We start from the raw sequence: 16,131 nt of genomic DNA, 5'->3' as shown, positions 1-16,131 counted from the left end.
GTGACTTGCTATATACACACCTCTTTAAGCTGAAGTGTCTGAAACCCCTGGCGTCCCTCCCAGCTTTCGCCTCCCTTGCTTGCAAATGATTTCTAGAAAGCCGTTTAAAATGTATTATCCTTCCAAGGAGGAGCCGATAAACAGGCGTGGGAGGGGCAGGCGCAGGAGACACAATGCAGTGAGCTGCCATATTTCCTGACTTTGCGTTGTCTCCTCCTGGCCTTTTACCAAGATCGATGGCCATTTATTATGAAAATAAATTACCAGCTCCTGTGTGCAGGAGTCCTTGATGGGAGGGGGGGGACAAGTGTCAGCCTTCCCTCTGTCTGTGTGTGCTTGGATGTATGTGCGTCACCCGCGCCGCCGGTGACGAGCGAGCGGAGCATTTTTGCTAGCCATCAATCTGTCAAATTTACTCTCTAATGGCGTGTGTGCACATGCTGTGATTTCTAGCAGTGCGATGCAGGAGGATGGGTGTCTGTGGCCAGCGAGACACTGCAAATGTCCAGGGTCTGGCTGTTGGAGCCACACAGCTCATTCATGTAGTGAGTTTGTGGGTGCTGTGAACGTGTGTGCCAACAGCGTGCTGATTTTGGGTTGGGGGAACTCGAGTTTTGGCTGTCCGGCATCGGGCAGCCCAGACCAGGGGGCCAATGTTGATACTTGTGCCCATTCCGTGTGCGCACGGGGCTGGGGTGGGCTCTCGGTAGGCATGTGTTCAGGCAGGGTGTGTGGGTAGCGAGTGTGCCTGTCTAGTGAACTTAGTGCGTCTAGTGTTGTCGGTGGGTGGCATGCACTATGTGAGTAGTGTATTGGCGTTGTGCTGGGTAGAGTGGGTGGTGCATGAACGACTTGAGAGATGAGATTTTTACACTGGAACCTTGGAAGGATGACAAACTCTGCCCCCTGTCCTCCCCTCCTCAACCCCCTGGAGAAGGGAAACCCACTACCTCCATTCCTGTCTCGCTGGATGAGTTGAATAACTGCCTGCCCCACTGCCACTTCATGTTACCCACCCATTGCCCTTCTCCCCTCCCGCCCCCCCCCCCAAATCCTGCTCTGGAGAGAACTAGCTCTGGAGCACAAGTGGAACTGCAGGAGCTAACCAAGCCAGGTCTGAGATAAGAGCCCTGCACTAGATTTCTGTGCCCCTGGAATGGAGCTGGGCCCATGCCCCAGGGAGGAGGGGCAGAACCTGAACTGGAGCCCTATGGCCCCTGGAGTGGAATATGGCAGGTACTGGGGCACAAGGACTGAAAATGATCCCCAGAATCTCTGCTTCTGGGCAAGGCCGGGAAGCCGGTGGCATCTTTTAAAATTCACAGTGGATTTTTGGAGAAGTTGCCAGCTGAGGCAAGATTCTAAGCCCCTCCCTCCAACCCCACTCCTGCCCCCCATGATCCAGCCTTCCCCACGCTGGAGCCCCTACAGATGAGCGACTCAGACTTTCAATCCTAGAGACATTAATAAAAGAGACCAGACAAAAACCATCACGTTCCTTCTCGTGGGTGAGCACGTGCTTCGACTCCGAGATACAGTCCCTGCCTCTTGAAATTAATTCCCCATCCCTGGTGCATCGGCAAAATAACTAATCTGGCTGTGCTGGGTTTGCTGCAGATTTCCTGGTGGACAGAGCCCCCTGCAGGAGGAAAGGGGGAGGAAGGAGGGCACAGAAAGGAGCCAGGGAGAGGTTATAGAAAACGGGGATGGTAGGAGAGAGGAAGAGACACAGGGACCCTGCAAACTACAGGTTGGGGAGCGTGTATGAGTCTAACCTGCAATTCCCCTCCTACCTACCACCCCTTGGCTTGTGGGGACTTCTCCCAGTGGGCATCATGGTCTTCCATGGCTCCCTGCCACTTCTCCCCTGGCCTGTTACGATGCTCACACACCCCCTCCCGCCTGGATCCAGCTGCTCAGTGCCTTTCTGTGTCCCGATACTGTGCTGAATCATCACCCTGGGTGTGCAGCTTACTAGAGAAGGCAACGTGACATCCTTTGGTATCGTCTGTGCAATTCTTACCTTTTAATGATCATTCCACCCTGCGGCTTTTTGGGTTTTTTACACAAGAGACCAGAGTTGAAAACACCAGGGCACTGTATGTGCTGGGCATTCCTGCTCTCCCTGCTTCTGGCTGGGGGCAGCTGGGATGCAGAGATCTGCCCCCCTGAAACGGTGCAGCTGAGCGAACCCTGGGAGCGCTGCAGGCTGGGAGAAGACCCTGAAGGCTTCTCTCCAGAGCCTCGGCCCTTCACAGAGACCTGTTTGCCAGACTCTGAGTTCGAGAGACTAGGGAGGTAGAAGAGCAAAGCAAAGTGCACCATTTTTACTTGTCCCCACCAAGCCCCCTTGGCTTCCTTCCTGCAACCCATTATCAATGTACACATATATACACATTGGGGACTCCAAACTATTACTGCTGTCTTCAGGGGCACAGTGTGGAGGAACCTGGAATGGCAGGGTACAGAGAGGGCTCCCCAGTGCATGGGGTCACGTCCCTTGGGTTCTTTCACACAGGGGTTCTGAACCCCAGTGACAACCTCTCCGTGGTCACAGGCCTCTCACTTCTCAGGTTTTTACTTGCGTAGAAGAGATGCAGCTGGCTCTTGAAGTCTGCTGCGGGCTTGGACAATCCTGGGGGGGAGGAAACCTTCTTGGGATTCCCCCAGAAGAGCCCTCAGGCCTGCTGCCCAGCTCAGTGGCTGGGGAGGGAGTCTGAGAAACCAGACTTCTGCAGGACTGTCCTGGCCAAGGCTGGGAGCTGGAGACCCCTGCAGCCTGTCCAACGTGAGGAGGCCAGCGTGAGGTGTACATAAGGCTATGTCTTGTCGTAGAGCCTCTGTCAGTTCAAGGGCGGGAGAGGCTGTGCCCATAGCCCCGGCCTCCAGATCCACATCTGCATCAACCTACTCCCCTTCAGATTTGAACTCCCGGATTGGAAAGGGAGAAGCAAAATGGGGCTTGCCAGCCTGTCAGTCATCTTCTGGCCCATCAGGAGGTAGGAGAAGGTGCTGGTCCCCGAGCGTCCTTCGCTGGTAGAGCCCAGTAGGGGAGGAGATGGCCCAGTGATTAAAGATCATCTGGTCAGCAACGAGCGGGCTGGCAGCTGGCTCAGTTTTTGCTGGCGATCTTTTTCTTACGGGCTGAGACCAGGTCATAGAAGGGATCCTGGGTGATGCTGGTCCTGGATAGAGGAGGAACGAGAGAGAGATTCAGGGCTGGGAAATGACAAGGAAAACTACAAGGGTCTCTCTGAACCTGTAAACAATGGACCCCCTCCCTCCCCAGAACAGGGGATCTGCAGGCCCCTCAGCAGCACCCGGCGCCTCCAACTAGTGTCGTCAGGCTTTGCAGGCCAGAGGAGGAGCCTGAAGGTTCACGGCAAGGGCCTCCAGGCCCTAGATGGCTAATCCATTGGAGCCATAGGTGTGGAGAGGCGAGGAGGTCAGGGACGCCCACAGGTGCTCAAGTGTGAACGTTTATCTCCCTGGGGGCCTATGCCCCTCTGCTCACTTGCATGTAAAAGAGCTGCTGCCCAAGTGCCCCCCAGAGGCAAGGTGAGGCCTCCAGCTCTGCATGCTGGCACAGCGTAGCCATTCACCTCTCTGCCCACCGGCGCACCACAGGTAGCTCTGGCCTCTGCTAGTGCCATGTCTCCCCGGCCTGAGCTCACTCCACCCCATTTCACCCTGCCTGAGGGAGCCCTCTCGTCTCCTGCAGGGCCTGTCCCCTTACCGTATCGCCTCAATCCACAGGTCGCGCTCCTCCATTGTGGCTGCCGAGATCTTGTAGGACTGGTGCTTGCCTTCTACCACCTTCCCATCCCCATCTGTCTTGCAGGCTTTGATCTTCTGCCCCTTGCAGTTGGGATTGAAGAGCTCGAAGCAGTTCTGCAGGGAGAGACATGGAGGGGGTCAGGCAGTAAGTCCATTGTTCCAGGGGCCCAGCTTTGGGAGGGCATGCTAAGGGAGTTTGCAGAGGTGGCAGTGGGCTCGTCTGTTCCTGAACTGGGGCCAGGACTTTGCCTGTCATGCTCCAGGGATCTCAGCATTGTTGAGTTAGATTCCAGTAGCTCAGAGGCGTCACAAGTAAAAACTGCCCCACTCTGCACTCAGTGATGCCTGCGCCACCGTGGCCACCGACCATGTTTTACAGAGAGTGAGAACGATGGCCGAGAGTCTGGAAAACACCCGGTGGTTTGTGCTGCACCGCATGCACCCTACCAGAGACGGTCATACGGGAACGTTGCCTAACAGTTTTTGGGCACCTCTAACAGTACAGCATCGCCTGCCATACTGCAACTAACACTGGCTCTGCACAAGGGACAGACAGAAAGGAGGGCAGGTTGAGGTAAGCTTTCCTGGGGAGCCTCTCTAACAGCCCAGCGCTATTTCTTACTCCTAGACTTTAAGGCCAGAAGGGACTATCAGGATCGTCTAAGCTGACCTCCTGCACATCGCAGGCCACAGAACCTCGCCCACCCACTCCTGTGATAGACCCCCTAACCACTGGCTGAGTAACTGGAGTCCCCAAATCATGCTTTAGAGACTTCAAGTTACAGAGAATCCACCATTTACACTAGTTTAAACCTGCAAGTGACCTGTGCCCCATGCTGTAGGGCAGTGGTCCCCAACCTTTCTGTGGGAATAGCATACTCCTATTCCCAGAAGACTGTGGCGGGCACCAGACACCCCGCCGCCGAGAAGCAGCAGCGGCAAGAAGCATTGCCGCCAAAATGCGGCCAAGGAAAGGCAATGCTTCTTGGCGGCATTTCAGCAGGCGGTTCTCCCGCCGCCGCGCTTGTCAGTGGCATTTCGGCAGTGCGGTGCCCTGCAGGCGCACACAACTGCCCTGGTGGGCGCCATTGCGCCTGCAGGCACCGCATTGGGGACCCCTGCTGTAGGGGAAGGCAAAAAAATCCCCAAGGTCTCTGCCAATCTGATCCAAGGAAAAATTCCTTCCTGACCCCAAATATGGAGATCAGTTGGACACTGAGCATGTGGGCAAGGCCCACCAGGCAGACACCCTAGAAAGAATCCATTGTAGTAGCTCAGAGCCCTCCCCATTAGTGTCCCATCACCAGCCGTTGGAGATATTTGCTGCTAGCAGTCGCAGATCTGCCATTGTAGGCAGTCCTGTCACACCATCCCCCCCATCCCCCTAAATTTATCAAGCTCAGTCTTGAAGCCAGTTAGGTTTTTTGCCCCCACTGCTCCCCTTGGAAGGCTGTTCCAGAACATCACTCCTCTGATGGTACGAAACCTTCGTCAAATTTCAAGCCTAAACTTGTCGCTGGCCAGTTTATACACTTCCTCCAGAGTAGCACGCTGTGGTGTGGCACAAACTCCTGATGAAGGCACCAAATCCAGAGCCGGGCAGAGAAAGGTGGTTTCGTTTTGTGGAGGATTGCAATATTTCAAAATCTGGTTCCATTCAAACTCAGAACAAAACCCAAACATTTCAGCAGTGTCCCAGAAAGGGAAAGCCCAGGGTCCCCAACTCATAGACAGTGAGCTGGAGAGGGGCTGGGTGGGTGAGCTGGCAGGATGGCCAGGCAGGTTTCGAAAGCTGCCTGGTTTCTGGAGGCACTCTGTCCAAATTGAACCATCGCCACAGAATGGTTCAATTTCAACTAGTTGGCAAATTCCCATGAAAAACGTCACGGGAATTTTTCCACCCAGCTCTAACAGAACCATAATGTCCCTGGCCTGAAGTCAAGACCCCTGTGCCTTGAGCGATCAGGTCTTGTTCCAGCCCCTGCTCCAGCGTACCAGCAGCTGCTGTAGAGAGGGACAGGACTGCCCATAGGCATCTCAAACGTACTGAGCTTGAGACTGATTTTCCACCAGCGTAAGCCGAGTAAAGGGCCATTGACTTCCATGGGTTACTGCTGGTCTATAGCGGTGAAACGAAGACTAGAACTGCAACCGCGCTGACAACCTCAGCAGAGAGGCCAAGCACTGAGCAGGCTATGGGGACTGAACTCCCCCTCTCACCAGTAGTGGCAGCCCGTCCTAGACAGACCTGAAGCACATCAGCAGGGCTAAGGTGCTTGGGAAGTTTATCCTGCCGCTGCCCATGCTGGGCCTGCCCCTGTCTTGGAGGTAAAGACGGGGCTTGGTCTCTGCAGCTGTTGAGCCCGTGTTTCTCACCTGCACTCACGTGGAGCTTTAAAGAGAGTCTGCCTGGGGTTGGCTCCCGGGGCGGGATTTCCCTACACCCCCCCCATGGGGGTGTTTACCCCCCCTGAATTTATCACCATCCCCCCACATCATCACCACACCATCCCCCCACACATCCCAGTTTTGTGAATTAGTTACATGCAGGGTTGCCACTTTAGTGATTGTTTGGACATTTGAATGGAAATTGAAACATTAATACACACTTTAAAAGCATATACCGTGTATGATAAAATATGTGTATCTGAAAATGTCTAATAGATTTGAAACATAAACTAGCTTCCTTGTACAGCTGTTTATGACCATGTCAGTGCATTCATTTCGGTGATGTTGGCCAACCTAATAATTTCAAAATATGCTTTGTAAGCAAAGTCTAAATGAGCTCTCCCTGACAGCCAGTGATGAGCTGCGGAGTGGCGGGGGGAAAGGCTTCAGGACCAGATTGTATTTACATTCACACCTAATCTACCTAAGTATCCAGCAAACAGAGCTGTGTTGCCCAAGTAATAGACTTTGGCTGGGGCTGGGTTACAAATCACTTGAATGCGGGGGTGGGGGGGGGAGGTGTAATGAAATGTTGTTATTCTTATTGTAGGAGTAAAGGGCAGTAGAACTGCACTTAGCCTGTGCTGATTGAGGGACATCGAGAGAGAGGGTGGGGACAAGTGATTTGCTTGATGGTTTGCCTGAGTCACAAGTACTATTAGACTTGCCCCTCTCCACTGTTTAAAGACAGAGCTGATTAGGCTCCAGAGATAGTCTTTGTTTTGTTAAGTGACCACTACAGCTAAAATCACTGATAATCACGTCTAAGTGCTTAGACCTGCTGTGGGACAGTGTTTCTGTGGAAGAGACGGCCCAGTCTGCACCAGCAGTGAGGTTCCCCCACTGCAAGCTTAGCTGAAATCACCGAGAGCTGGGTGGAACCTCAAGAGACCAACTCGCAGAGGTCACAGTGGCAGGTGGCAGCAGAAGGTGACAGCGCAGGGCCATTGGCAACAGAGCAATGGACTGAACGGTGGCACAAAGAACAACAGTGGCCAGAGCAGACAGTGAGCAGCTGGAGGAACGAGCAAGGTGCCTTTTTGCCCCCCACCTGGAAGGTGAACTCATAGGAAAGCACCTCTGAACTCTGAGTCTCCACTGACCAAGGACAACACCGGTGAGTGTTAATGAGGCTGTTAAGCATGTTGGAGACACAACATAGTTCATGCAAACAAACATGGCCGTGGCATCATACTTTCTATTTAAGCAAGAGATACCACACACCACAAACTGGAGGCCAATGTTAAGTGCACTGTCACTTCTTCATCCTGAAGTTGAACACTGGTTCCAAACAAGACCAGCAAATGCTCTCACTATCTTTCTGCAAGAAACTCAACTGACTGGCTAGATGCATGTGGTGCAACAATGAAAGACTCAACAGTTGAAAAAGTGAAGAACTCTCTCACCGCATTCAAAAAATGTGCATACATGGCTGATGAATGCACAAATGCAAATGGCCATCAAGTACTAAGTTATTGTGTACATTATCTTGATGTCAGTGGTAGGCCAGTAGATGCATTTCTAGATGTTCAAGTTATAGAAGACACATTGGCTGCATCTGTGACAACCCACATCTTAGAAGAGTTAAATGCTTGTCAATGGGACCCCAAACAGATGGCTGCTTGTGCATTTGATGGAGCTGCAAACTTCTCTGGAAGACATGGTGGAGCACAAGCTTTGCTCAGAGAAAAGTGTAACCCCAGTCTCTCCTATACACACTGCAGAGGCCAGCTAGTCCAACTAGCGCTAGTATGAGCTGCAGACTCTTCAAAAGACATTTAAAAAGCTATAAATTTAATGTCTTCATTATAGTCTTTTTTCAGCAAGAGCCCAAAAAGACTGAATATCTTGGAAAATACAGAAGATACACTGGGACTGAAGTTCAAATTACTCCAACCTGGGAAAACCCTCTGGCTTTCTCATGAGCGATCCTTGGCTGTTGTCTTAAAATTACTCCAGCCATTATTACTGGCTTTGGAAAGTATCTATCAAGATGGGACAGATCTAAGTAGTGAGGCTGTTGGATTACTTTTGCTACTATGTTCAGAGTAGACTATTGCCATTCTCTCATTTGTAAGTCTACTGTTGAAACCACTTGGGTCATTAAACAATGCCATCCAGGCATCTGCTACAAGAGTAGTAGATCTTTGTCCAGCAGTAGAAGCTACATTTGGATCAATCAGAGAGCTATCCATTGAAAAAGTACTGGAAGAAGCAAAGACTTCAGTCCAGAAGTTGACTAATGAAGACATTTATATTGAATCCTTAAGTGAAGAGGACAAGAAGTGTTTGTTAAGACAACTGAAAAAGTACACAGACTTGATTCTTAAAAATCTACAACAGCAACTTCTAGATTCTACTCAACCTCTACGTAGCTTTTACAGATCCCTGTCTTATAAAACACCGACAGTTGAGTGGAGTGAGGCACTACCAGCAATGGGGCTGCCATGGGCTCATTTGAACACAGAGAATTTGAACACAGAGTGGAATATCACACGACGAGTGAATGAAGATTTGACTTCAACTTCTTTTTTATCATCACTAGTGGCTCGACCCGATCTTTGTGCTATGTTTCCTGGGCTGAAAGAAGTAGGAATTCATCTCTTGCTACTCCCAGTCACAACAGCTACAGCTGAGCGTTCTTTTTCATCATTGAATAGAATTTTGTGTTTTGAAAGAAGTCGCCTTCTGCCTGATCATGTGAATGAACTAATGAGCATATCAATTGAAGGAATGGAAGTATCGGACACATGAGAAGCCACCAAAGATGAACGCATTGCATTCAAGAAGTTCATTAACAGAGTCGTGCAAAATTATAACAAGAAACCAAGAAGGATGTAGATGTAGTGCTTCATAAAGTTGAGTAGCCAACTTTAATTTGTGTGATGATTTTAAAGTCTAATAAAATGGTCATGAAACATTTTTCAGTTTTTACTATGGTGCCATACAGTCCACCTTCACCCTCATGGTCTCACCCCTCATCGGCCCTGACCGCCCCCTGCTGTAAATTTCACCCTCCCCCCACCTCCAATTTCAATTCCTGGGGAAAATGTTCAGACACTCTGCCTTCCAAGACAGCAGAGCGCTGCCTGGGACAATGCCACTGAAGAGGGCAGGAGGAGATAAACCGGCTAGCGTCTCTGATGACACATGCTTGTTGCGGTACCAAATGGTGGAGACTTACTGGCTTTTTGGGGTCGTCCACCTTCCGAACCGATAGATTCTCCAGGGGGATGATCCCCAGAGGTTCTTTATCCTGGAAGCCAATGAGAAGCAGGTATGAGGGTCTGACATGCTCCCAGCACCCAGCCCAGTGACGTGTTTCTCCCCGTTGCCCTGGCATGCACCCCAGAGCATTATGGCAAAGCAGGCCCCCAACGGAAACACACTGGCAAATCAAAGGGGCGCTAGGTGCCCATGGCTATAGCTGGCCAGAGTTCTGCCTGACAGAAAGTACCAGGTAGTTGATTCTAATCAGTCTGGAATGGCAGCTGTGGGTCATAGCCTGGGCTGGGGGGTGGGAATGGGGGGACTCAGTCTGACCGCAGTCCAGGGATGACAGGGTGGGGGGTATCCCCATCCCTCAATACCCCTGGAAAATACAGCCCCCCTTGGAGAGATCTGCTTGGCTGGAGTGCAGCCTTACCGTGGTATATTCAAAGTAGTACAGGCAGTTGTCAGTCAGAATGAACCAACGGCGCTTCCAGGTCTTCACCCGGCCTCCTAAGGGCAGCAAGATTCCAAGCGTGTCAGTCCCTGACAGCCCCCGCTCACTGCAATCACCCCCTGAAGATTAGTGCCCCGGGATAGACCCTCCGCCCCATGCTGAACGCACCCCGGGAGCTGGCACAGCTCAGAACTGGGGGGAGGGGCAGCACCCTTCTGAGCAGACTGGCTTTGGGAGGTGCAGGCGTGGGCTGGCTAGAGAACAGCCAGGAGGTCTGAACCCCAGGGGTCAGGCTCAACCCGCGGCAGCAGAAGGAAGGGCGGCTGCTGCAGACCTCCACATGGATGCGTAGGAAACCCTTGGGGTGACGCTCATGGGGGAGAGCTGCACAAGGAGGCGATTTGTACCCAGTTTAAGGAGCCAGCCCTCGCGACTGGGGTTGAAGAAAGTGTGCGTGAGGTCATTCCCATCGTCCTCCGGGATGGAAAATGGCTCGTTCTTGATGCTCTCGAACAGATTCTGTCCCACAGAAAGAGGGAGAGAAATAAAAAAGCTGGCATAGGGTGACCTGACTTAGCTCACTGACATTCCCTACGTATGGATGGACAGGGGTTGCTGGCTACGTGGTACCCCTTAATGCTTATCTCACAGGGACAAAATGGGAGTGGTATGTGTTCGTTCAACATTCCTGTGCCACACACACTCAATGTGTGTACACACACCTGTAAGTGAGCAATCAGGTGTGGGTACACACACACACACGTACACGTATGCTTATGCGGCCAGCATTCTATTTTGCACAGACACACAAGCGCAAAGAGTAGCAATTAGAAGCAGACACACACACACGTGTGACCTACCAGGCACGCCCCAGTGCATTGCCCAGCTGTGGGAGGGGGATTCCAGTTTCTCGTCCTGTGCGGGGATGACACTGTGCTACTGGGGTTTGACATCATTTATTATGCTAAGTTCTGAGTAAAAAGTTCCTGCAATTTCCTCCAAACAACTGTCAAGAAGTGACATGACGCCAGAAAGCTGAGCCCTTCACACTGAGGGAGGAGTGGGGCGGAGGGGTGCTAAACAAAGCCAGGGCTGCTGCTGGGGTGGGTGGGTGTCGTGAGCAGTATACAGGGTTCTGGATGCCAAATCATCACTGTGGCCTGTACAAGGCCCCTGATGCCAACCTGGAAAGGGTGCATGGTTATGTATAAATAATAAATCCCAGCAGGCCTGACAAACTCACTACACCCAACACATGACTGTGAGACTATTGAGCCAAACACTGTCTTGTAAGGTATCATATGAAAACTGGTGCCATGCTGGTCAAGAAGATCACTCTGTGATGTATGTACGGGTTGTGTATAAAGAGTTGTGTATGCGTGCTGGCAATACGTTCTTACAATATTTTGTGGAGGCAGTTGATAAGCAAGCCTGCCTTGGAGAAAGGAATGTGGCTTCACCTGTCAGCATGGATCAAGCTCTGAGACAACAGCATGGCTTCATCACAAGCAAAGGCCAAGGAAAGTACATTTGCCTCCAAAGTGAGTGAGCCAACTGAGAAAGCAAATTGACCAGAGGATGGGGAGCGGGCTTGTGGCCTGCACCCCAAAGAACAAGCAGCTGAGGAGAGGAGCCTTGGGGTTACTTTTCAGAGAATACATTTCAAAGGTTTTCTGGACTATAAAAAGAAGCAAGGAGCCTCCTTCATTATTCATTCCTTAGGGAACAAAGGGGGAAGCGCGCTCTGACCCTGTGAACAGTGGGTCCTCCTGCCCGAGGGGCTGGGGATGCTGATAGCTTGATGGGAGATGTGACAGCTGTTTAGGCGAAGATCGCTGCTTGCTAAGGTTAAGTTTGAGTCACTAGAAAAACGTGAGCTTTTTGTTTTGTTTGTAACCATCTTTCCCTCTTCTTAGGATCTCGTCAATCTCTGTTCTCTGTTCAGATACTTAGGCTTGGTTTTCCTGCAGACCAGCTCAGTGCTGCGTATTAAGGTGAAGAGTGTCCGCAGCTGGCTGGTGTGGATTCTATCTCTTTGCAGGCAGCAGCAAACTTGGCATTTCAGTGGGCATCCAGGGCCGGGGCTAGTTGCTCCAGAGGAACACTTTTCCTGGGGGCTTGGGAACGGGTTCACTGCGTGTTACCAGCAAGGCCAGGCTGAGCCTGGCAGAGTCTGGAGGAGTTTGTTGGTGAGGTGGACAGATAGGGGGGTAACACAGTGGTTTAGAGTTCTGGGCACCCCAAGAAAGAGTCACAATCGCGGCACTGTGCAGGGCCCCTCTCCACAGGCTAAACCTGAGCAGGAGTCGCTAAACCTTCCACCCCCCCCACCCCCACCCCCGGGGTATCGTGTGAGAAGGGAGGAGCTGTCATGCTGCCTTCCCTGAGACTCAGCCATGTGGTGGCTGGTCTCCACAGCTCTGGGAATTGCATGGGAAAAGCAGGGTACGCACACAGCATTTGGTCTCCTAGGGCCAGACTTTCTGCCCCCATTTAGGCCCCTGAACAAGGACCACGGGGTGCTGCTCTGCTCTTTTGGAAACCTGGCCATTAAGGCTCTTCCTTGCCCAAGCCTAACGATGCCCTCTTGTAAGTATGGGTCCCCGTCTGGGTACTGATGCTGCCAAGGGAGCCAGAGGGTGAACCTGCAGGGGGTGCCACCAAGGTCCTCAGAAGAGGGAGGCCTAGCGAGAGGGAGAATGGCCCCTGGGCAATGCAGGAATTCACCATGTAAAATAAATCCCTTGGGGCTTTCTGAGGCTGGGCCAGGGGCACAAGGCCATTCGGGATCAGAGAAACCTGAGCTACAAATGGCACGACGTGTGCAGAAAGAGACGCCAGAGTCCTTCCTTGAGCAAATGCCCCTCAGCAAAGACACATGGCATCGCAGAGCCAGGGTCTGAGACCCCTATTCCCTTCAGCACCTTACTCCGTGAGTCGTCCCTGGGAGTCAATGGGGATGTTCCTGGGTGCTACTCAGTGTGAGTATGGGGTTCATAATTTGGCCCACAATGACATCATCGTCATCATCATCATCATCATCATCATCCCCCAGATGCACCGGGCTGTGTACACACACCATGCCCTGAACAGCTTACAGACAAAGGCTGGGGCTAAGGGAGTCAGGTGCCCAGCTCTTTTGGCAAGTTATTGTGCGTTGGGTGCCTCGCTCCATTAGGCCCATTGAAAGTCCCAGCCCTACAAAGGCAGGCATGCCCACACACGGATACACACTCGCAGACACGCACCACGACACATCCCCGACAGACACACCCACCGCTAACCACACTCACACATGCGCACGTGACCCTCGCAGATTTGCTCTCTCTCTCTCTGTCACATACACACACATGCCCCACACTCTCCTGCCCTGCAGCACACCCTGGCCAGCAAGGCCACATTGGCAGGCTCTCTCCAATGCACCTTCCCTGTCCCCCCACCACAGCACATTCTCTCATCTTCCAGACACCTATACCCCCCTCCTGGAGCACCCCTGGTCCCCCCGCATGGGAGAGTCCACTTATTCCTCCTTCCTCAGCAGCTGGGTGACTAGGGTTGCCAACTTTCTACTCGCACAAAACTCAACACCCTTGCCCCACCACTGCCCCACCCCTCCTCTGAGACCCTGCCCCCGCTCACTCCATTCCCGCCCCCCCGTTGCTCGCTCTCCCCACCCTCACTCACTTGCTCATTTTCACGGGCTGGCTCAGGGGGTTGGGGAGTGGGAGGGGGTGAGGGCACTGGCTGTGGGTGCGGGCTCTGGGGTGGGGCCGGGGATGAGGGGTTTGGAGTGCAGGAGAGGGCTCCATGCTGGGGATGGAACCGAGGGGTTCGGACTCAGAGTATGGGAGGGGGCTCCGGGCTGAGGCAAGGGGTTGGGGTATGGGAGAGGGTACTGGCTCTGGGCTGGGGATGTGAGTTCCGGGGTGGGGCCAGAAATGAGGGGTTCAGGGTGCGGTAGGGGGCTCTGGGCTGGGGCAGGGCATTGGGGTGGGGGGGTGAGGGCTCTGGCTGGGGGTACAGGCTCTGGTGTGGGGCAAGGGATGAAGGATTTGGGGTGCAGGAGGGTGCTTCAGGCTGGGATCGAGGGGTTCAGAGGGTGGGAGGGGGATCAAGACTGGGGCAAGGGGGCAGGGCATGGGGTGGATGAGGGGAGTAGGCTCCAGGTGGAACTTAGCTCAGGCAGCTCCTGGAAGCAGTGGCATGTGCCCGCTATGGTTCCTAAATGAAGGCATGGCCAGGCAGCTTTGTGCTTTGCCATGTCCGCTGGTGCTGCCCCCGCAGATCCCACTGGCTGCGTAATTCCCGGCCAATGGGAGCTGTGGAGCTGGTGCTTGGGGCAGGGGCAGTGTGCAGAGCCCCTTGGCTGCCCCTGCGCCAAGGAGCTGGGGTTGGGGGACATACCGCTACTTCTGGGAGCCGCGGGGAGCCACAGAAGGCAGGGAGTCTGCCTTAGTCTCGCTGTGCCACCAATCGGACTTTTAACAACCTGGTCAGCAGTGCTGACCAGAGCCACTAGGGTCCCTTTTCTACCAGGAGTTCCGGTAAAAAAACAGACACCTGTGAACCCTGTGGGGTGACGCACCTTAGGCCTAGCAGGCCCTTGTCTCCTTGCACTTTCAGAACCACTGAGGAAGGAGGAATATATGGACTCTCCCACTCATGGGGACCATGGATGCTCCAGGAAGGGGCCACCCAGAAATCAGCACGATGCCCCAGGGAGAGGTATTGATGATGCCTTTGGCTGGGTTGGGTATTTCTCCCAGCTCAGTACCCGGCAGCAAGCCAGGTGAGCAGGCAGGAGCACTTACCCGCAGGAGCTCTTCAGGCAGGTCCCCTCCATTGTTGATGCCTCGGTTCATGGCCACAAACCTCTCGAAGGGGGGCTTGTCCTTCACGTTGGGGTTGTGCAGGCTGGTGTTCAGCATGATGACGGAGAAGGAGAGTACATAGCACGTATCTGCCGGCGAGCGAGAGAGCGCCCAGGGCTGTGTGGGTGCCCGGCAGCATCACCACTCCAGACACCCCTGCAGGGGGAACCGTGCCCCTGGGGTTCTGAGGGGAGGCTTCACCGTTCCCACTGGGGCTCTAGCAAGGTTCCTCCTGCAGCAGGAGGAGGCTGTCTCCCTTTGCCTGGGCTCTGCTAATGGCCCTTGGATTGCCTGATCCTTTGGTCTCCAGTACTAAGGACTTGGAGCCCTCGGAAAGCAGGGAGAGGCTGCTCACCCCACTGGGGTCTGATGGCTGGCACACGGGGCCTGTCAAGGGCCCGCATCGTGCGTGTGGAGGGGACACAAATCCCAGGTGGAGGGTGTGACATTTATTTGCCTCCTTAACCTTGCGCCATTACGTGAAAACACTGATTTAGCACAGGTGGCTGTCGATGCTCATAGACTTTAAGGTCAGAAAGGACCATCATGATCACCAGTGGTTCTCAATCTGTGGCCCATGGGCCGCTTGCGGCCCAATCAGCACACAGCTGTGGGCCATGTGACATCCTCGGGGCCACACAGATAGTATTGGATGCAGCCCACAATGGTAAATCGGTTGAGAACCACTGTCTGACCTGCAGCACAGATGCTGATTTAGGACAGCGTCGCGGTGGGAGGACACAGTCGCTGGGACACAGTATGAAATGCTGGAACGTGCAGCATGACCGGTGGGTGCTAGGAATACACTGACAGAGGGGTGGCCTGGGCCGATCATTCCAGGATGTGGAGCTGTGGGCCGAAGACACAAGCCTGATGGTGGTGACCGGCTTTTTCGCTGCTGGGACAGGATGGATTGGGCTGGCTTTATAATGGCTCAGCTACCTGAGTGCAGATCACCAACAGCACTGCTGCTGTCAGATGGCGAGGAGCCACTATCCTAAGCTGTCGGGTGCTGGCAAGGCTTCTGGAGCCAACTGCCTGAAGAGGGACAGTGATGATGGAGTGTGGCATGAGGGGAAAGGAAGGAGAGTGGCAAGAAGGAGGAGGAGAGGCGATTGGCCAGGGGAAAGAAGGAAGAAGAGATCAGACATAACAGGGGAGGAAACGGGAAATCAAGGCAACAAGAGGCAACTCCTTTTGTAGGTAAGAGACTACAAACTAGAGCTAGATCACAGAATCATAGAAGATTAGGGTTGGAAGAGACCTCAGGAGGTCATCTAGTCCAACCCCCTGCTCAAAGCAGGACTGATCCCCGACTAAATCATTCCAGCCAGGGCTTTGTCAAACAACTGAGCCAATGCTGGCAGC

The 16,131-nt window shown here is 53.3% G+C and overlaps 1 protein-coding gene across 2 annotated transcripts in view; it reads right to left on the bottom strand.

The window, feature by feature from the left end:
* Positions 1-2,002: 2,002 nt before the first annotated feature.
* The window catches only part of CYTH4 (cytohesin 4), a 29,959-nt gene continuing 15,830 nt past the window's right edge, over positions 2,003-16,131 (bottom strand). For both annotated transcript variants that reach the window (XM_027825084.3, XM_043542940.1), the window contains 6 exons: positions 14,704-14,852; positions 10,300-10,411; positions 9,872-9,948; positions 9,410-9,481; positions 3,737-3,891; positions 2,003-3,185 (listed from right to left, as the gene is read on the bottom strand). In XM_027825084.3, coding sequence (XP_027680885.1) covers positions 3,113-3,185; positions 3,737-3,891; positions 9,410-9,481; positions 9,872-9,948; positions 10,300-10,411; positions 14,704-14,852 — 638 coding nt within the window. In that variant the 3' untranslated portion in view covers positions 2,003-3,112. The remainder of the gene's footprint in view (positions 3,186-3,736; positions 3,892-9,409; positions 9,482-9,871; positions 9,949-10,299; positions 10,412-14,703; positions 14,853-16,131) is intronic.

The sequence above is a fragment of the Chelonia mydas genome, chromosome 1, assembly GCF_015237465.2.
Source record: "Chelonia mydas isolate rCheMyd1 chromosome 1, rCheMyd1.pri.v2, whole genome shotgun sequence".
Taxonomy (NCBI): Eukaryota; Metazoa; Chordata; order Testudines; family Cheloniidae; genus Chelonia; species Chelonia mydas.
This window is presented reverse-complemented; position numbering and strand designations above follow the sequence as displayed.